Raw genomic sequence first — 20,272 nt, 5'->3', positions numbered from 1 at the left:
TATATATATATATATATATATATATATATATATACGTAGTGGAGAGTACATACGACTGCTATCTGCCCTCTAAGTTATTTGCCTGACTTGCTTTCGCACTAAAGCTCCATCCCCTATGCAGTGAAAGATAATAACTTGCATGTGGGGCTGTTTTTGGCCTATATGATTTATAACATTTCCCGCCAAAATTCACAGCACATCCGTCGGAGCACTCATCTCTGGGCTTTGAGGGAATAACACCTTATCATCGAGATTGATAATTAGTGGTGTGAAAGCGACTCTAAAAGTTAAGTTATTGTTTATGTTCAGAGAACTTTAAGTGGCTAACTCGAAGCAAAGTTTCCACGCCAACTTTCTACCTGTAGAGACTAAGAGTTAATAATAGTGTCTGCAGGTTGCACCCTATCAACATACAAATTAGCTGCAACATTACCTGTTGATAGCGCTCGGCCGTAATTCTTCATTCAAATTTTAAGGTAAGTTGTGAACATTTTTTTTATAATTATATCTATAGACAGGTTTTTCAGCTAAAGTTGTGCATTGCAGGGAACTTTACCGTGAAACTGGGTTAAAGAAGGGAAATAGAAAGAGCTCGTTGACCTATTTCAATACTCCACAGCGGAGGTTAACAATATGAAGATATGCTTGGTGTATTTTAGGTGCGTGTATACCTGGATTCATTGATTGTTTTCACATTTTCGAAGCGGGGATTGTTTGTTACTGCCTGCAGGCCCGGCCCTAGGGCAAGGCGAACAAGGCAACCACATTGGGCTCCGCGCTTTCAGGAAATCAACTCCGCAATGCAATTTGTTTGCTTGGGGCCAAGCGATCATCGCTTGTGGCCTTGGGCCCCACACATCCTAGGGCCGGGCCTGACTGCCTGTCGGTGTTTTCAGGGCGCCCACAGATTTATTGAGTGTGTGTGGGGAACATGTATTGTGGCCAGCTATTAACTTGATAACGTAAGTTTTACGGATGTAGGGCAAAACATGTTTAGTGGTGAAATGGTTGGGGGGGGGGGGGGGGCTCCTATGTACTGACGTTCATGGATGTTTTCACTGTTATATGCAAAACTCTTCTAACATAGTTTGCAATAATCCGTCTCGAATGTTGGGAAATAATTTAGTGTGCTGTCATTTTTTTATTTTCCCTTCCATTCGTTTGCAGTCATGGGAACGGATTTGGGGTTGGGTTGATGGAACTGTGGACAGTATTTATTGGTAGAAGAAAAAAAATGTTGGGACGTGCTGCTATAAGGCAGATTTTCTAGCTTTTGAAAATAATTAATTTGATAAACACGGTTCGGTTATTAAAAACGTTTCCGTTGATTATTTACACGCCAAGATATAAACCAGTTTCGTTTTTTTCTCTGTCAAATGAAAGGCTTATCGAATACGCATGGTCTGTTTAATAACTGCTGAGTTTATGTATCCATTAATATTTTCTAAGTCTATAAGTTTTCTGTTAAGCCTTCTTTGTAATAATGGCCGTGGAAAGAAAAATGCTTATCATGGGTACGTGTTTCACAGTCGCGAGAAACAGAATCTTAAATTCGTCATTGGAGTGTGTCGAAAACAAAAGTAAGCAGTGGCAGCATTGGATGTAGCCAGAGTACCTACTTGGAAAAAAGAAGTTTTAACTGGCTTCAGTCTTTTCGGCTAAAGATATTTATTATAGACTAACTGCAGATATATGCCAGACTGTAGTCTTCCTTACCAGAATCGTCCACTCCCATGCATCACCAATCGTGTCTTTCGTAACGTTTCGCGTTTTTTTCCGTTTTCTTCAGTGTTTAATCTCGTACAGCATATTACAGAAATATTCCGGACAGTCAGAAATTCCTGCATTTGACATGCAAAATACTTGAAAGCATTTACAATTAGGCATGGATGTTCAGGGAAAAAATTGTCACGTCCTGGACCGCAGTAGGCAAAAATAACAAGATTTCTAACGATCAGACGTTGGTCTGAGTGTGATTCTGGTGGGTGCGGGGTTCGTGGGTTCGAACCACCGCCGAGTCATACCAGAGACTTGCAAGAATGGTAATAGAAACTGCATCGCTTGCGCTTAGCATTAAGAGGTTAATGTCTCTGGAAGTAAAGATCTACCAAAGATGTATCTCTAGCAGGGCCGTAGAGAGCGAGCACAGGCCCTGGGGTAAGAAACACACGGGGCTCTCCTAGTTCTTTTTCAAACACAATGTTTCTTTTATACAATTGAAAAGTGTTTTTCGGCCCGGGACCCGGGGATATATCCCCAGTTGCCCGCCCCCTTGTCGACCCTGATCTGAATGCCAACATCCTTGAGAAAGGCGCTTTGTTCCCATTTCCTCGTCGTAACTTAGCTAGCAATGTGTCAAAAGTACCATTAAAATCTATAAGCATCAAAGCCAGTAATATATGATACAGTTTGCTTCGTAATGGCTGTCGTCAAAGACTGCTATCAACATACTGCCATCTTCCGAATAATTCTGCACAAGATTTGATTGTCTGACACTTTGCCTTGGAAATTGAAAGAAATAACCAAACTTTAAACCCAATTTCCAAGACAGAACACCATTTGCCTCCAGGTAACCACCCAACCATCCATTCGAAGGCTCGTTAGATATTTACGAGAGATGCAGAAAAATGTTGTTGGTAAAAAAATGTCCATGTACTTTGAAGGAGTCCTTGCGCATTTTATTTCCGTGGTGATAATTAGCCAGTTAACATTACAGACATATCAGCAACCGAATTCCTTTCGTTTGAAAAGATCGTTTGATTCAGCTATTTAATTTTTTTTTTATCGCCACCAAACAGAAATTGCAGATAAAAAGGCATATTTGCTAGCCATGGTTCCGATATGTTAACCCTCTCTACACCTTGGTGTAATAAGATGAACCGGGTTGGGGTCAGATTATTACAATGAAGACACTAAAAATAATAACAAAAATACAGTGCTTATTTATAGATGATTAAAGATAGCAAAAAATCCTTCACCACACTTGTGCACATAAATTCCATAATGGATTTTTAACACAGTTAAATAGCTTAACGATAACTTGAATAATACAACGAAAAATGATACGGTTCCTAACTGTAACGACTTGTAAGGTGTAATTTAAAACGAACAATCAACAATAATAAAGTAATTGAAACTTTAAAAAAAGCACACAAAATAATAATCACTTAAACAATGATACGTAAATTTCAAAACAATGATATGGTTTCACTCATATAGTGATAATTGGTTTCATATAAACAGTGACATGTTTTCACTCCAATAGTTTCATATAAACAATGACATGTTTTCACTCAAATAGTGACAAGTGATTAAAAATAAATCGGGACGTATGCCGGATGGTCAAGGAGCCACCAGGAATGGTCCGCCCCTCACGGTCTGCCTAAGGATCCGAAAAATCTCGTGTTCCCTGCAAACCCGTTGGTCTTGAAGCTTTGGTCTCTCGCCACGAGATAACCACTATCTTCGTCTGATCGAGCCTCCAAGGTGTAGATAGGGTTAACATATCGAAACCTATGGTAGCGAAGATGAGGAAAAAGAGGCCTCAGAAATAAGAGAACGACGATTTATTAATAAAGGAACAAGCAATTTCCCTGGCAATCAAAATATCGCAACAACGGCAGGCGACTGCCAGTCATTCCTACGGCTTACGTACGCTATTGTCTGTTTGCAAATATTAGTTCCGGATATAAAGGGACACTTTCAGATTGCATTCCTGCAGATTTATCCCAGTGGATATACTTTGCAATAAATGGAGAATCTCTTGCTTCGCGATTTAATAATTAAAGACCGGCACAAGATTCGATATTATTTCAAACGGGCTCATTTTTTTCTCCGTTAACTCTTCATTATCAGAATCGTTCAGTATTTTATGATACTGAACTCGCGCGCAACTTCATAGTGCACTCATAAAGGAACTACTTTCTACTTCAAACAAACAATGTACGCAGATGGCCAGCACTTTTTGTAAACAAATCATGTTCACTTAGGCGGTTTACGTTTTGGTTGATTGCATTTGTTTCTGAATGAATTAAAACAGATGTTTCGTTGACTGCCACATATCAGCTGCTTTGCTACATTCCGTGTTAACTTTTTTGATACAATATTTCGGACTTAGGCGGGAGATGCCAGATTTCATAAAATTGCTGGGTACTTACAGATAAAATGCAAGTGACAAGGCATAAACTGTCTTCTTTAGCTGGTAATAAGAATGGCAACAAATATACTTAAGTTTTACATCCAGAATTTCCTTTCTTAGTTCTGCAAATCCGAATTACACGAGCCACGTCATGGGTTCTCAAGCTTGATTACACATTTCGAAATTGTACTGTAATTTCGACTATATTCCAAGTGCAATTACATCTTCTTTACAGCACTCAAAAAGAAATAAACATTAAATTCCATAACGTCTTTTCGATAATTGCAGTTGAAAGACTTCATATTTTCCCCACATTATGATTTCAAATATTCAGTGACAGAACAGAAACACACTTGCAGATGTCAACACGCTTCTCCCTCACTATTTCAGTCCGATGTATTTCATGTAGAATTTACACAAATGAATCCAGTCCATAATCACGAAATTTCGTAGAATCGACAAAAATAACAAAATCTATTCATCCAGATCAAATGGAAAAGTTATTGCAATGCGCATTCATTCACAATATGAATCTAAATTTCAATTTTAAGACCAAAACGCCATTTTCTTTCAACAATTATGTCTAGCGCGCAATTAAGTTCAAATTTATCTGGGCGGAGTTATTGCGCATTAATAATGTTGTTGTTGTGTAATGATGAATCTGCGCTTGTACATTTAGTTTGGAATACGGCATACATTCAGCTACTTTGTTTCTTGTAGTGTATTTTGTTTATACAATTAAGCCTTAGGTAGAATAAGAAAAATGAGCATATAATAAAAAGGCTACTGCATTTGTATATGTCATGTTTACCCCGACCCAGAGTAGCCAGTTTGAAACATGTATAATCAAGGTAATTCTGACGGGTCATTGTTTGATGTCGAACATTGCCGAAGGCTAGCACTAATCCGTTACGTAAGACTGTTGTGGCTAGAATAGAAGAACCGGACATCGGAGTTGCGAGGCGCCCGATAGCCAGTTATCACCTAGGTGTCGAAATGTTCCCATATCAAAAGAAATTGCATGAAGAAGTGGGAGTGTCCTAACTTCTTTCCCCTGCAAACAGACAGACAGGTTGAACTGGCCGCTAAGACGATTGGACAGGGGCACAGCGCCACCCAATCAGAATCGAGATGGGGGAGACCTTGATTTGGGTTGAATGATATCCCTGCGTTTTCCGGCAAAAGTTAGTTCGCTGAGAGAAATTACCCAGAGAAGAGGTTAGCGTAACTCCGAATAGCCATTCGTTATTGGGGGGAAAATCTTAGAGCGGGAAATTCTAAGTACAGAAAGCTTCAAAAGGTCAGTAGATATTTGTTCGGTCTTTGTGGAATGCGACTGCATTTTAATTGTAGGTCGTATGTATACTTTATTAGTACTAGAATCGTAGTACGAAGAATTACTTTGTTTTGTTAATATGTTTGCATATTTTGAAGAAATGAGTTGATATTTGTAAAGAATTATATAGCTTGCCAGCCGTCGTAAGAGTTAATATTGTAATTTACTATGTGGGTATTTTATAGTAGACTAACAAATATGTTCATATGATTATAGATTTTGCCATTGTTGAATATTTGTAATGTACAGACATGCGTCTGATTTTGTCAGATTGTAGTACGATGAGATTAAGTATATATGTGTATATACTGACGTGACGCAATGTATTGATGTCTGTATAACAATTCGCTGATACTGTGTTATTACGCCATTGTTTACCTTGCAAGAAGTGTGTGGGAATTTCGATGTGTATGCATGCGTGGCCGAAACAGTGACAGCTATCTGATGGTTAATTGTCGTTATAGTGTGAGGTGAGGTTCGATAAAACATTTGTTAACGCCTTGTGGTTTTTCACAGGAAGCTTTGAGGGACAGACCAGTTAAAGTTTGGTCCCGTAGTCTCAGATAGAGAGACGGAGGAAAGGAGGGAAGAAGAGGGAGAAGTTGAAGTCTGGGAGCGGAATTGGAGGAGGAGATAATAGAGAGGGAAAGGAGAAGAAAGGAGAAGTTGAAGTCTGGAGCGAAGCTGGAGGAGATAGTAGAGAGGGAAACAGAGACAAAGGAGGAGTTAGAGGAACGGAAAGAAGGAAGAATCAGCGGGAATAGATGAGTAGATGCAAGGACAGGGGGAAAATCGAACTCACACTGTAAATCACGGGATGAATTAGGCTGTCACTTGGTCGAGGGAAAGACGAGTGATTGGAAGTTATCGTTTTTAAATTATCACCTTTATTAAATTGTTATTGATTGAATTTCATCTTCGTGTTCTCTATAATTTAACCGTCGGCATTGCTGACTGGGGGCTCAGAGCTGTAAATCTACATCATCACTAATTTAACTTTCTAACCTAACGAGCCAAGGTGGAACTTTCAATCTAATTTAATTAAATTATATTGGAAGAACCCCACCCCAATACGACAGAACGTCACAGTATAGGAAAATATGAACTCGTTTTGTCGGATGGATATACTGCACTCCCAAGGTCGTGCAGTATTCCATCCGAAAAACTCGTTCATATTTTTCCATACAGATGTAATAATCTATAAATACATAATACATAGCTTGATCGTAGTAAATCTATGTTGACTGTAAAATATAAGCTTACAACAGTCTTCCACAGAAGTGGCAAACCCTTGGCGTTTTATGTCAGCCTGTACTATATTTCATTAGGATATATAGAACTATTTTTATCTATTTCGTAATGAGATATTGAAATATATTAATGGGAGAAAAATGGTATTGCCACAGTGGTGATATCGCTTTTGGAACGACTTTATTTTCACATTCTGGAAATATATCTGCTCTTATATTTGTTATTCGAATCCGCATTTGCATATTAATGCATATTTCATTCTTCTTCTGTCTGTCTCTCTGTCCATCAAGATTAAACCTATGTTAAAATGTGCAGCGACTGCAGACAATTTAGTATAGATTTATGTAATCAATGATGGGATATCATCAAGAAATACCTCAAGACTAACCTCCAAGCGACCAAATGTAGGCTTAATGTTCTAACTTGAATATTATTAGTTTTCCGCATGAATTATGCAGATTGTCAGTGACTGACTCGCATGGTCTGTTGTAGTCCGATAAATCCCCCCCCCCCCAACAAAAAAAAAAAATCTGTGTTGATTATGATGGACTATATGTGGATATGATGTCACATGTTCATTAAAATTTGCAATTTTGCTGCATGGAGATTTTCCGGAACAAAGCAGCGTACACTGTATACACACAACACTAATTGGTAACAACCATATCTAGCGCGAAATTCAAAATAACCACAGGACAGACGGCTGTGCTATTCCACGTGGATTTAAAAGTCATCAAACAGGGTTTTACTCCGGAAATATAATGTACATGTCACCAAAATAACATTTCAGCCGACGGTAGCTCCACAGCTGCGAGAAATACTGGTAAGTGTATAAAATGTACACTGATGCGTGCAGCCAAAATTTTCTGCACATTTTTGCGGCTTTTAATGAATAGGCGATGTCATCCCCTAAACCAATAATCAATATCATGGGGGGGGGGGCTGATTTATCGGCCTTGGCCTGTTGGTACTCGATATTCTGGGTCATCCAGGGAGTATCGTATATACCAGTTACACTCTACGACAAACGATACCCATTTTAGATGTCATTAAGTCACAATCGAAACTTTTGTGCGGCGTCTCATATTCGTCAACCAACGTTCCGATATATATTAACCTATTTTTTTAGATTAACAAATCGGAACCATCGCTAGCTAGGATAACTCCGCTCAGGAAATGTGTTAACGAAATTAGAAAAGGTAATATTTTTCTAGGTAAATAATTATTAATTAGGAAAAAACACATCATTTGATGTATTATAAGAGCAAATTAAATTTGTAAAAAGTGCATGCCTTACAATTATTGTGAAATTTCGGAACTTCTTTTTGGCCATGTAGTAATATAGTCGTTAATTGAATTGGTGCAGAAGAAAATCGATGCAACTCGACAGTTTTTGACTTGAAAAAAAACACAACAACACAGACACGTTTGTTTTGAATAGATATAAAGAAATATTTCACGCTTAAGGTGGAAACATGTTGTATTATCACATTATCACTCATGGCTTCGCCACTTGTGACAATAATGTTTCTATTTCACTTGTGAAATATTTCCCCTGCGTCTGTTAAAAAAACGTAGATATCGGTTATTTATTACCATATTTATTACCATGTCGTTTTTGCTCCGACTTGCATAAGTTCAGAAGTTTTAAATAATAATAGAAGGAATGAAAACGAAATGAATACTAGGCTCTTAATTTCCTTTAGCTTCTGAGTGATGGAGTATGACAAATTTAAGTCACTGTAGATTTTTGTTATTGATAATTTTTTTTTTTTTTGGTTTAAACTTTTATTGGAAAATGAAGGGTTTGATATCTTATGTTTAGATCTACTGATCATAATCTAGAAGATGTTCTCAGTCCGTCGTCCTTCCGTCCGTTAGCACAAGCTTGTTATTGCTATTCGTCTTAATGTACTAACTCCCAACACACATTCATCCCATGTCCTAGTTTGTCCTAAATGAAAATCGTGCTAATCAGACATCCAGTGTGCCGTCATTGCAGCCGTATTGAAAATATTGTTATCGCTACTTCTCATGAATAGGTGGTCATATCAAAATTGGGGGTTTTCCCTAAAATACGTAACATATCTGGTTGGTTCTAACTGACAATGTTGCCAATCTGACGTAAAATATGACCATAACTGCAGCAATCTTGAAACCTTGATATCGCTACTTCTGAATAGAAAGCCATATCGGCAAAATGTTTTCACCAGAACACTTTATACGATGTCTAGTTGATCCTAAGTGACAATGGGTTCGCTTGGACATCGAACATGTCCGCTGCAGCGGCCATATTTAAATTTTTTTATGGCTACTACTCCTGAATGATTGGTCATACAATGATGGTGTTTTCACTAAAATACCTTTTATGATGTCTAGTTAATCCGAAATAAAAGTGTCGATCTGACGTAGTTATCTTAAAAATGGAATCGCTACTCCTCCAAGATGGAAAGGTCTTATCAACAATGGTTTTCCACCAGAAAATTTCTTTTTGATGTATAGTCGGTACTAAATGAAAACAGCACCGATCTAAAAGCCAGTGTAATCAGCATGATAACATATTGAAAATCTAATTATTACCATTCTTCCTTAATGGAAAGTCATATCGACACAGTGTTTTCAATAGAAGATAAATTCTCATTTTTGGTTGGTCCGGAATGAAAATGGTGTCGACCTGACCTCAAATATGGCTGCCACAATGAACACATTGACAATCTTGTCACTAATTCTCCTTAATGGATGGACATGTCAATATGGGGTGTTCACCAAACGTCGTCTACTGCTGTCTAGTTTGTCCTAAATTATATAGTAAAAAATTTGCATCCATGCCACGGTGGCTAATTTGAAAATCGCTTAGCTCAAGAATATCAGAGATGATTTCAACACAGCAGTTAAAAGTAGCAATGGTCTTATCTTGATTTCCAGGAAATTCGTTGAGACAGCAGAGCATCAGTCCCTTCGAGCGGCTCTTGTTTCATTTTGTTAAAGATGCAGTAATCATTTTGTTTTAGCACTACTTCCACAACACACACACACACACACACACACAACGCGATTGAATGCAAAATTCGGCATTATTACATACTTCGTTAACTTTTTTAATTATTTATTTTCATGCCTATTTAATGTTACTGAGAAGTACTAAATGACGACTAGCAAATACGAGGAACAGTAAGCAAGTACAATGTTCGTGTTTCACCGTCAACTGTTTATTAACCAATTTAAGGGTTACACATTCAGATTAAATTAAAAATATGCATTTAATTTTTTTCATTTCAGGAATTGTCTACAGTAACCTGCAGCTCTAAATTTGCAATCATGGTTTGGGGAGCAGTGATCGGAATGGCAGCGAGCCAGCTTCTGGGAATGATCCTGTACTCCACCCTCGTTCTCGGAAAACCCTGGATGAAGGGAAATTTTCCTGGGAAAACCATTACTCAGATAAAGGAACTGCAGGGGAAAATAGGTCCCGTTTCCTATCCAATGTGTCTGGCATCACAGGCAGTCCTTGTCATAGCCCTGCATTATTTTATAGGGTAATGTCGCTTAAGATTTATTTCAAACATTGTTTATTTCGCACTGATTGCAGCATAAAATCTAACGTTTGTGATTTGCTCTCTACAGCCCGGATGTTGGTTGTGTTGTGTTCTGTTGTTGACCCTCTGGCCTATTTTCTGTTGTTGACACTCTGGCCTATTTTCTGTTGTTGACCCTCTGGCCTATTTTCTGTTCGAGAAATCATCTATCACATATAATATAATATTTGGCTCCTGTTAATGGCAGCATCCAACTTCAAGGGCAACTGATGCGTCAACATGTCACTTAATTACAGCGTGTTGATGAGCCCAGTGCACCTCGGACCAGTTTATCTTTTTGGCCTTTTATTCAGCTAACACCTAATAGAAAGCTCAGTGTCCCGCTAACAAATCTACAGCTAAAGGCGATTGGCTGGAAATAAGCGTTACATGATTATTATATCAAAGTATCGAGGCTCTTGCTGTCGAAATATATGAGTTCACACACAGATTAGTCTCGATATACAGTAGTTAGTTTTAAACAAGAATTATGACCGATTGTCCAGCATAATTCAAAACGAGATCTGTGACATTAGCGAGAGCCGAGGGGCACATATAAAAGTTAATATTCTGGTGGACTTTGAAATTCATAGTCTACTAATATTTAGGTAGTCTACCAAAGCGTTGTATTTTGTGTTAGAGAAAATTATCGTTAGCCAGGGCTGGGATGGGGTTCCAGGGTTTCTGGACCCACCTACCCCGGCTTAAATAAAGCCATACACACAAACTTACATACACTTGTCATTTAAGCATGAACGGCATTTGGGGGTGGCAAGTGGGGCGACCACCCCAGGCCCCGCTCTTGAGGGGGCCCCGCGCTTCAGGCCTAAGGTCGTCCTTATGAGTTTGTCAAGCTATATTCTCCGGTAAATTGTAAAGGCTGATATAGGCCGCACGTAATGCAAGCAAAGTTGCGAACTCAATTTAGTCAACTTCGTAACGCAATTAACAGGTGGCAGCACAGATGCAGACAGATGCAGCCATTTTCTCAACGCCACTAGCGGGCAACGGCTGTCCGATAACTTGGATCTCAGTTTTTAAAATTTTCGCAGGGTTGCGCGGGAGCCGTTGGGCTAGGCGGGCGATATCCCGTCTATCTCTAGTCTATGGTCATTCCTGTCCAGGTACCCGGATAGCCTATAGATACCACAGCAACTTAATTCAGTCTGCTTCTTGAAATACTGTGTTCAGCTAGTGTCTCAATAGTGGTGTGCGCGGCAACATTTATTAATAGTGGTTCAAAGTGGTTTCACCATTTCGCCGTCGACGCCATGAGTGGAAGGGACAGAGATAGATTTCGCAAGTATGAATCACGAGCAGCAAAAACTAAGAAACGCAAGTTAAGAGAAGAATTTGATAAACTCAAAACGGAGCATTGGATAAGTACTTTCCAAAAGAGGCAGTTAAACAGCAAGAAGATTTTGATTGTTCTTAATTCGTGTATTCATGTCATTTAAAAAATGACAATAATAATCAGTTTATTAGGCCAAAGGCATTGTCGTCGTGTTATTATTTCAATTAAAAAACCTGTTGTCCACAAACAGGACATTTTTTTTTAAATGAATAATGAAAACACTAAATTCGTGCGCCAAATCGCGAAAGTTGATCTTGTCTAGACATAATCAGTGTTTGCAGTAGCATACCAATCGAGATACCGATAATCTGGCCCCGCGCGGTCATGGTCGGCCATAGACCCCGCGTACTCCTAACGCCGCCTTTGAATATCGTTTTATTCTTGTGCACGTTTATTGGGTATTATGCATACTTTGAGTAAATAGACAGACTTTTGCTTTAGACTTTAATGCCCCTTCGAGGAAAGCCAGGACCCTTTTGAAATTTTGGAAATCCCCCCACCCACTGGACCAGATCTTGCCCAGGTTAGTAACAATATGTTTTAATGTCGTTTGTCAGCGGAATATAAGCTGTAATTTGATTGTTGTTGGATGAATCTGAATCTGGTATCCTAACGTGTCCAAGGAGTAATGTGAGATAATTTAGTTACTCGGTATGGCACATTTAGATCTAAGACGAAACTTAGTGATAGTGTACATGGTCCAAATCAGCCGTTACCATGTTTCCAATCAGCCTGCACCCTTTGGATTAATGGAGAGAAAGAGATAACAAATGTAAAAAATAGAAGTATTATAATTCAGGGGCTGAAGGAGTGTGTGCAGTCTGATAATCATGAAAATAGACTGTGAACAACTCAACGTATATTACCAGCCCAAAGTCCAATAAGAATGCGAGATACACATTTATTTAAATCTTCAGAGACGGGTGGGTGTGTGTGTGTGTGTGTGCGTGGAGGCAAGACATACAACTGTGCTTATGACCGTTGAAGACATGCATTTGTACAAATGAAAAAGGCCTTTAGCTTAATGTACTTTCTGTCATATTTCGTTAGATTCTGTAAAGCGACTTACAAGAAAATGTGAAAATATTTTTTTATCGTTAGTATCGATTGTACAAAATTAAAAGCCCATTGGCCAAGATGTTTTGGCTGGTTTTGAGAAGAAGTCATTCAAATAATTTTTGTTCTAATGGTCATAGACCAGAAGAACTTATGGTATGGTCTGTTGTTCGCCTGTTAACACAAGTTTGTTATTGCCACTCCTAAACTGCAAGGAAGATTGTTGTTGTAGGGTTTAACGCCATTTTCCAGCACAAGATAGGCTGCACATGGCGGCCAGTATAAATGGTGGAGGAAGAACCCGGAAAGAACCACCGACCCACGAGGAGCTACTGGCAAGCTTTCTCACATACCCACATTTTCCGAACTCGAGACTCGAACCCACGCAGACAGAGGTGAGATGGCAGTGCTACGAAGATTGCCTTGAAACTATATACACACACACATTCATCCCATGGTCTAATTGGTTTTAAATGAAAATGACGCTGCTCGAACATCCAGTATTGCTGCTACAGTGGTCATCTGGAAAATCTTGTTATCGCTACTCCTCATAAATGGATGGTCATATCAACCATTTTTTTTTTTTTTTTTTTTTTAAACTAAATCACTTCTTATGATGTCTAATTAGTTGTAATTAAAACGGTGCCGATCTGATGTCCAATATGGCCACCATGGCAGCTATCCCGAAAATCTTATTATCTCTACTCATCCTAAATGGGTAGTTACCTCAACATTTTTGGTTTTCACCAAAATACGTATTTTGAGTCTAGCTTATCCTGAATTAAAATGGCGCCGATCTGGCTGGTGTCCAGTATGGTTACCACGGCAGTCATCTTGACAATTGTGTTATCTCTGCTACTTGTTATTGCTGAAGAATATGAAAGATGTTTTCAATACTCCACATTTAATTTTCCTTCAAACAAAACTGGGATAATATGTTGCTTAGGTAGTTGTGCCACTGTTATTGAAAAAAGTAGTTACGCTCAGAAACTTAGAAATGGCCAATAGTTAAATGAAAATCACAAATTGGCCTAGGTATGGTTACTCATCACACTTTGGAACAATTTATTTATTTATTCATTCAATTATTCATTTATTTATAGAGTTACCAGGGTTATGCCGATACCACGTATAGCCGATTATTAAAATTGCCGATACCGATTATGAGATCGATTATTTCAAGAAACCGCCTGATCTACAGTTAGTGAAAGCACTAGCATTTGATTGACAAGTAAACCATGACCTATTTTGTTAACAGTTCAAATGTGGTCTCAAGCTACCATACATGTGATAACTATTTGCCACATTTTATATCCCACCTTATTTAGTATTGTTAACTCATATATGCAAATAAAACTCTTTACTAAATAACATATTTATTCCGAATTAGTTTTTGTTTGGCGGGGGGGGGGGGCACATATGCTCTGTGATATGTTTCTTCACACCTTCTTTTAATTTAATGATGTTAACCAATGCTTATATGTACGGTATAGTAATGCCAGGTCAAGTTGATTCGTGTAAGTTTCATTGGTGGGAATGGAGATCATAATTTGCTTGTCAAGAAAAAATCTACAGCATTCAGTGATCATTCCTGGGATTTAGGAAGCAATTCACTATCAAGCAAAGCATGTAAAGCGCAAAAAAATAAATTTCAGAACTCCTGGTTACATTGCAAAGTACGATCATATGGTTTAGTATTAAAATGTCATTATCTAAATGAAGTTTCTTACAAAACTATTTTTTGGAAAATAATATACATAATATAAATTTGCTTAATACCTGATGTTTCTTTAAAAAAAAGAGAGACTGTAGGAAAGTAGATATTTTACATCTGATAATGCATTTATTTCAGGTGACAACATTTACACCTATACACTAACGGTGATGCGCAATGCAAAGACTATGGAAGTAGTGCAAAACAGTCATGTAATGATTTATGTTGTAATATTATGATTATTTCTTGTTGTCAATAAAGTATTAACTATCCCATCTTTTTCAATTTTCATTGCCTATTACATTAATAGTCTTGGAAAAATATTCACTACTTATTCTGGCGACATTTTAAAAAAAATTGGCAACAAAATATTGAGATTGGCGATTTTTTTTGCAACAACTTTTTAAAAGCCAGGACCATCCCAGTAATGTGTATGCTGGATGTTTAGCAGCCACACGAGGCCTCATTCGCTGATTGGCTGATGTGATTGGGACGAGTGCATGCATGCTAATGATAATTTGTTGTGAGCAGACAATCAGCAGTAGTTTACAGCAAGCGTGTTAAAAAGTATTTGCTTTTAAGAATATACTGTCTTTCAATTAACCCCCAAATCAAATGTTTATTCCTTAATTTCCACTATTTGATTCTAATTTAAAATTCAAGCCATGTCAAGTTGAATGTTATGATTAAATTTATATTTTGGAAATTTGTTTACATTGGCATCGATTATTTCTGCCAATACCGATTACACTGATTGTTCCAATAATTGGCCAGATTATGAGTATGGCCGTTTAATCGGTACAGCTTTAATATTGGATGTCAGATCAGCATCATTTCATATCTATAGGTCCATTTCGCAGAAGCAGCAGTAACAAGATTTGTCAAGATAACTGACATCGTGGCCATATTGGAGTTCTGCACCAAGTTCATTTAGGTATGATAAGAAGAGTTTTTATGACATCTTCATGTTGATACGACAATCCGTTAAGGATGAATAGTGGTAACATGATTTTCAAGATGGCTGCTATGACAAACCAGATACCATAAGTATTTTAGTGAAGGTCAATATGACCGTCCATTGAAGAGTATCGATAACATGGAGTGCAAGATGGACACTTTGGTGGCCATATTGGATGTCAGAGCAGCACTGTTTCATTTAGAACCAATTAGACCGTGTGATGAATATGAGTGCAAAGTTTCATGCAATCCTCAGATTATTTAACAGGAGCAGGGATGACAAACTTGTGCTAACAGATGGATGAATGATGGTCCATAGACATCAGTCCATCTCATTAGCTCTAGTGATCATAGACCAGTAGAACTAATATAAAAACAGACCAAAAATCACCTTAGAAAGGGTATACTGGAGGATTAAGTACATTCAAATTAGTTATGATACATTAGGGACCAACATATTCTTTTTCATTGGTGGGAAGTGGGTTGATGTGGATATGTTTTAGAAGAAAACTTCTGGCTCCAAATAGGTTGGGAAAAAAATGCTTTTTCTCTGACTTGTAGTGAAAGCCTAAACCTGTTTACTATATTAGTTATCCACAAAATTATCTTGAGATAAAAGAAAAACAAATATCCTGGTAAGAAAGAAAATACTAAGTCTTTCATTCCAATGAGTTGACAATACATGTACCATCCCAAGGTGACTGTGATACAATGGAATAAAAATATACATGTGATAAAGGGAAAAGGAAATAAAGACCTTGAAGGTGGAGGATTAAGTACATTCAAGTTACCAGTAGTTATGATACATTAGGGACCAACATATTCTTTTTCATTGGTGGGAAGTGGGTTGATGTGGATATTTTTTAGAAGAAAACTTCTGGCTCCAAATAGGTTGGGAAAAAATGCTCTTTCTCTGACTTGTAGTGAAAGCCTAATTCTGTTTACTATATTAGGTATCCACAAAAATATCTTGAGATAAAAGAAAAACAAATATCCTGGTAAGAAAGAAAATACTAAGTCTTTTCCAAAACTTAAATATTTTGTCCCTTAGATGCTTTAGATTTACTTTAACCAAGTACCATGTACAAAGAATGGTAAAGAGAAACATGAAACAACTACAGTTCATTCCATTGAGTTGACAATACCATCCCAAGGTGACTGTGATACAATGGAATAAAATATACATGTGATAAAGGGAAAAGGAAATAAAGACCTTGAAGGTGTGACAACAGTTAGTTCCAAAAATAAAACAAAACCCAACAATACTTTGAATAACGTTTGACTATATTTCCCTTTAATTTCAGATCATTCCTAAAGGTTACCAGTATTGCTGTGGCAGTTAAGGTCGGAGTTGCCTTGACAGGGATGGCCATGCTGGTTGATTTGCCTCATTGTTTATTTGGTCAGAGGTCCCTTGTGGTCTTTGTCATTGATCATGTCTACAATCTTCTGGTCTTTGTAACCATGAGTGTCTGCCTTGTGTACTTAGGCTGAGTATTGTTCTCAATTTCCTGGAGATACAGGCATGTGGAGACCTGTTATCAGCTAGTTCAATAATACAGATGTGAACTTGAGAGAAAATTTGAAGAGTAAATTTTTCTTGATTAAACATGCATTGTTGGTTTTTGCCTTTTGAACTAATGTATAATGGGCATTTTTTGCACCTGGTTTATATTTAAATTTTGTCAAATTTATTCAGAACATGATTTTAATTTTAACTAGTTTTATTCAATACATGCAGATCTAGAGAGATTATAAGATTTAAGTTGGTAAATATTATTGGATTTATCTTCATGATTTCACTCTGAGAAAGGTAAAGTTTATCCACTATTAAAGTTTTCACTTTGTTGTATGTTTATACTGAAAAGCATTTAGGTAAATAGATAATACACACTGAGATCTGATTCACAAAATGTAGTCATGAATCTAGGTTTCTGTACTTTAGATGTATATAATTTTTCTAATGGGCATGACAACATCAGTAAGAATATATAGAGAGATACCAGTCAATTACAAATATTTTATTTGAATTGAAATGAAACATTTAAGTTAAATATCTTATTGTTACATGTGTTTTAGATTACCTTGTTTGCATTGGGGAGATCTGTCTTTCTAAATTCCCATTGCCTGATTGGTTGATTTGTTCATTTGTTAAACATTCAACAGATTGGACCCTAACTGAACCCAGTAAAATTACCCCTACATACTTAAAGTGCAGAGGCGTAGCTATGATATTTTGCGCCCGGGGACGAACTATAAAATTGGCGCCCCAGCCCCCTCCCCGTTTAATCACATTTTTGAATATTATCCTTGTTTACTTATTATAATGTAACGTTGTAAGCCTCATTTTGGCGCCCCTGTACCTTGGCGCCCGGGGACATATGTACCCCCCTGCCCCCCACCCAGCTACGCCTCTGTTAAAGTGTGTATGTGGATTTAGCTTGAGAGGGGTAACAACCATATCAATACTATGTCATTGTGACTTTACATATGCCCACCATAAGGTGGAGTGTATTATATTATGATGTCCATTTGACTATTTGGCTTTGTTACCAATTTTATTTCCACACAATAACTCTGGTTGTCCACTGTCTACAGTTACATGTACCACATTTCATGGGTGGTTTGTTCTTGGGGTATGGAAGAACCCTGTTGATTTCAGGGTCAAAAGCTCAAAGGTCGCTGTAACTCAAGTGGCAGCATACTTGACTTACAATCCAAGAGTTGTGGGTTCCATACCTGCACCGGCCAGCCATGGCTGTCTGCTTTAGTGTATCCTAGGGAAAGGCATTTATCTCACATGTCTTCATCAAGATATGTTTTAAATGAGGTCACTGTGATTGAAAGAAAAAAATAGTTTATGCACAATAACTTGAGTTCACCAGTTTATAGCTTGCTTTCACTTGGGGTAATAAAGAACTTAACCAATTTTGAGACTAAAAGGTCAAAGGTGAAGGTAACTGTTTCAGTACCACTCATCAAACAAGTATTTGAATGCATCTAGGGAAGAGTATTTGATTTGGTTAGGTTTAGTATCTTACAGCACTGTAACACAGGAAGGGCAGATAGTGCCAACGCAATTGGAGTAAAGAGCTTTGCACAGGGATACACCGTGTTAGCTGACCCTGTAGCATTAGAACCCATGCCTCTCTGTTTGTGGATCTGGCAAAATAACTCAGTCATACCAAAAGGTTGGTCACTGTGACATTGCTGAAAGTAGACCACTGTGAGAAAGTTTTCAAGCTTAATAAACTTTGTCCTCCAATGTCATTTCAATTTGTATCTTTGACATTAGAATCATTTCACCCATCAAACTTCATATGATAACTCATCTTAGAATTCCTGCATGCCAGCTAAAAAGGTTACTGTGATCTCTTTCCATGCTTGAGTGACTTTATCACACAAGTTTCAAAATCTTAGTCTATCTCTAGAACATTTTTTTCATTCTATTTGGGGGTTAATGTAATATTAATATTGTATCATAAATATTTGCCTATATGTTAGGTCCAGATGCAAAGAACATGTACCCTGATCTGCCACTGCATACTTTGCTAGAAGATCAGGATCTATATTGTTCTTTCAATTTCTCCTAATAAACTGCATAAACCAAGATCTCACACATTATGTGACAGCAAATCTGGGTCTATGCAGTTTGCATTTGGATCCAACATAAATTCAAGTATAGATGGTAGTTTGTTTCTTCTTTCCTTATTTGATCTGATTAGTGTAGTTTCATGCATGTAGTATTGTTTTAATCACCCAGATTTTGTGTTCACAATTATCAAGTTCTTAATTTCCTTTGATAACACATATAGTTAGTGTTGTAATTTGGCAGTTTGTTGTTTCATATGGAATGTCCACTTGATAATGCATCATTTCCTAATGAAGATTAATGCATGAATATTTTTTACACAATTTCTCAATGTATAGTTTTTTTCTTCTGTTTTTCTTTTGTAATAAAGATTTTGTCTCTACATTCACTTTGCTCCTATTTTTATATATTTCTATAATAAATTGTTTCACAGTATGTAGCCCATAGTTGTACTTAATAAATATTCTGATCCTATACCATTTCACTGGCCTAAGTAGTTGTAGCATCTGCCTCCGATGTGGGAAGTTGCAGGTTCAAACCCTAGCTGAGTCATACCAAAGACTTATAAAAATGGTACTAGCAGCTGCCTCGCTTGGCACTCATCATTGAGAGGTAATTATGTGTTCCTGATCTCACCAAGTTCACCTAAAAATACACTGATTACACCTTTGCTTTGTGTTTCAAATGAATGTTTTTGTTGAAGAACTGTTATGCAGATAACTGCATCTTGGCTAATATCAGTCTACTAATTCTTTCTTTTTCCAGGCTGGTTCAGCATACCTTTTGGTGGATGTAACCAGTGTGAATTTGTAGGGGAATTTCATTTCATTCTTACAGAAACAGTCTTTGGGTGATTTCATGCCCAGTGGTGACATCTCTTTTGCATTTTCATGCAATGATGCAGTGATTTCGAGCTTGACTCAATCTGGGAATGACACATCAGGATGTTTGCAAAGGTTTGCTTCAAATTTGGCCCTTGTGTAGATTATATTTAAGCATATAAGACGATCTGATAACACCACTCTGAAGTGACCACTCTGGTGGCCTAATGGTTAGAACATCCATCTCAGATGCGGGAGGTTGCTGGTTCGAACCCCAGCTGAGTCATACCAGAAACTTATAAAAATGGTACTATAAACTGCCACACTGCAGACATCATAGTGATATGACTGAAAAATTGTTAAAGCTATGGTAAAAATCAAAATCACACACACACTGAAGCAGATATTTGTCAACAAGTGGAAAAAAATTGCGATCAAAGTTAGCATCCGCTGTCAAGTTGATAATCCCATAACATTT

General features: G+C 37.5%; 1 protein-coding gene across 2 annotated transcripts; it reads left to right on the top strand.

Moving 5' to 3' along the window:
* Positions 1-131: 131 nt before the first annotated feature.
* Positions 132-19,355, top strand: LOC149801326 (uncharacterized). 2 transcript variants are annotated; one of them, XM_089955368.1, is made up of 3 exons: positions 132-476; positions 10,005-10,261; positions 16,686-19,355. In XM_089955368.1, the coding sequence occupies exons 2-3, from the start codon at positions 10,044-10,046 to the stop codon at positions 16,873-16,875; spliced, it is 408 nt and encodes a 135-aa protein (XP_089811494.1). In that variant the 5' UTR covers positions 132-476; positions 10,005-10,043; the 3' UTR covers positions 16,876-19,355. The 2 variants fall into 2 exon arrangements, with proteins under 2 accessions (XP_089811494.1, XP_089811495.1); XM_089955369.1 differs by lacking the exon at positions 132-476 and adding an exon at positions 635-659.
* The last annotated feature ends 917 nt before the right edge of the window (positions 19,356-20,272 follow it).

The sequence above is a fragment of the Sinohyriopsis cumingii genome, chromosome 4, assembly GCF_028554795.1.
Source record: "Sinohyriopsis cumingii isolate HCF-2022 chromosome 4, ASM2855479v2, whole genome shotgun sequence".
Taxonomy (NCBI): domain Eukaryota; kingdom Metazoa; phylum Mollusca; class Bivalvia; order Unionida; family Unionidae; genus Sinohyriopsis; species Sinohyriopsis cumingii.
This window is presented reverse-complemented; position numbering and strand designations above follow the sequence as displayed.

Excerpts from the sequence above, each read along its gene's own strand:
- LOC149801326 (XM_089955368.1), top strand. The coding sequence starts at position 10,044 with ATGGTTTGGGGAGCAGTGATCGGAATGGCAGCGAGCCAGCTTCTGGGA. Across the intron at positions 10,262-16,685 it reads GCCCTGCATTATTTTATAGG|ATCATTCCTAAAGGTTACCA; the intron begins GTAATGTCGCTT and ends CTTTAATTTCAG.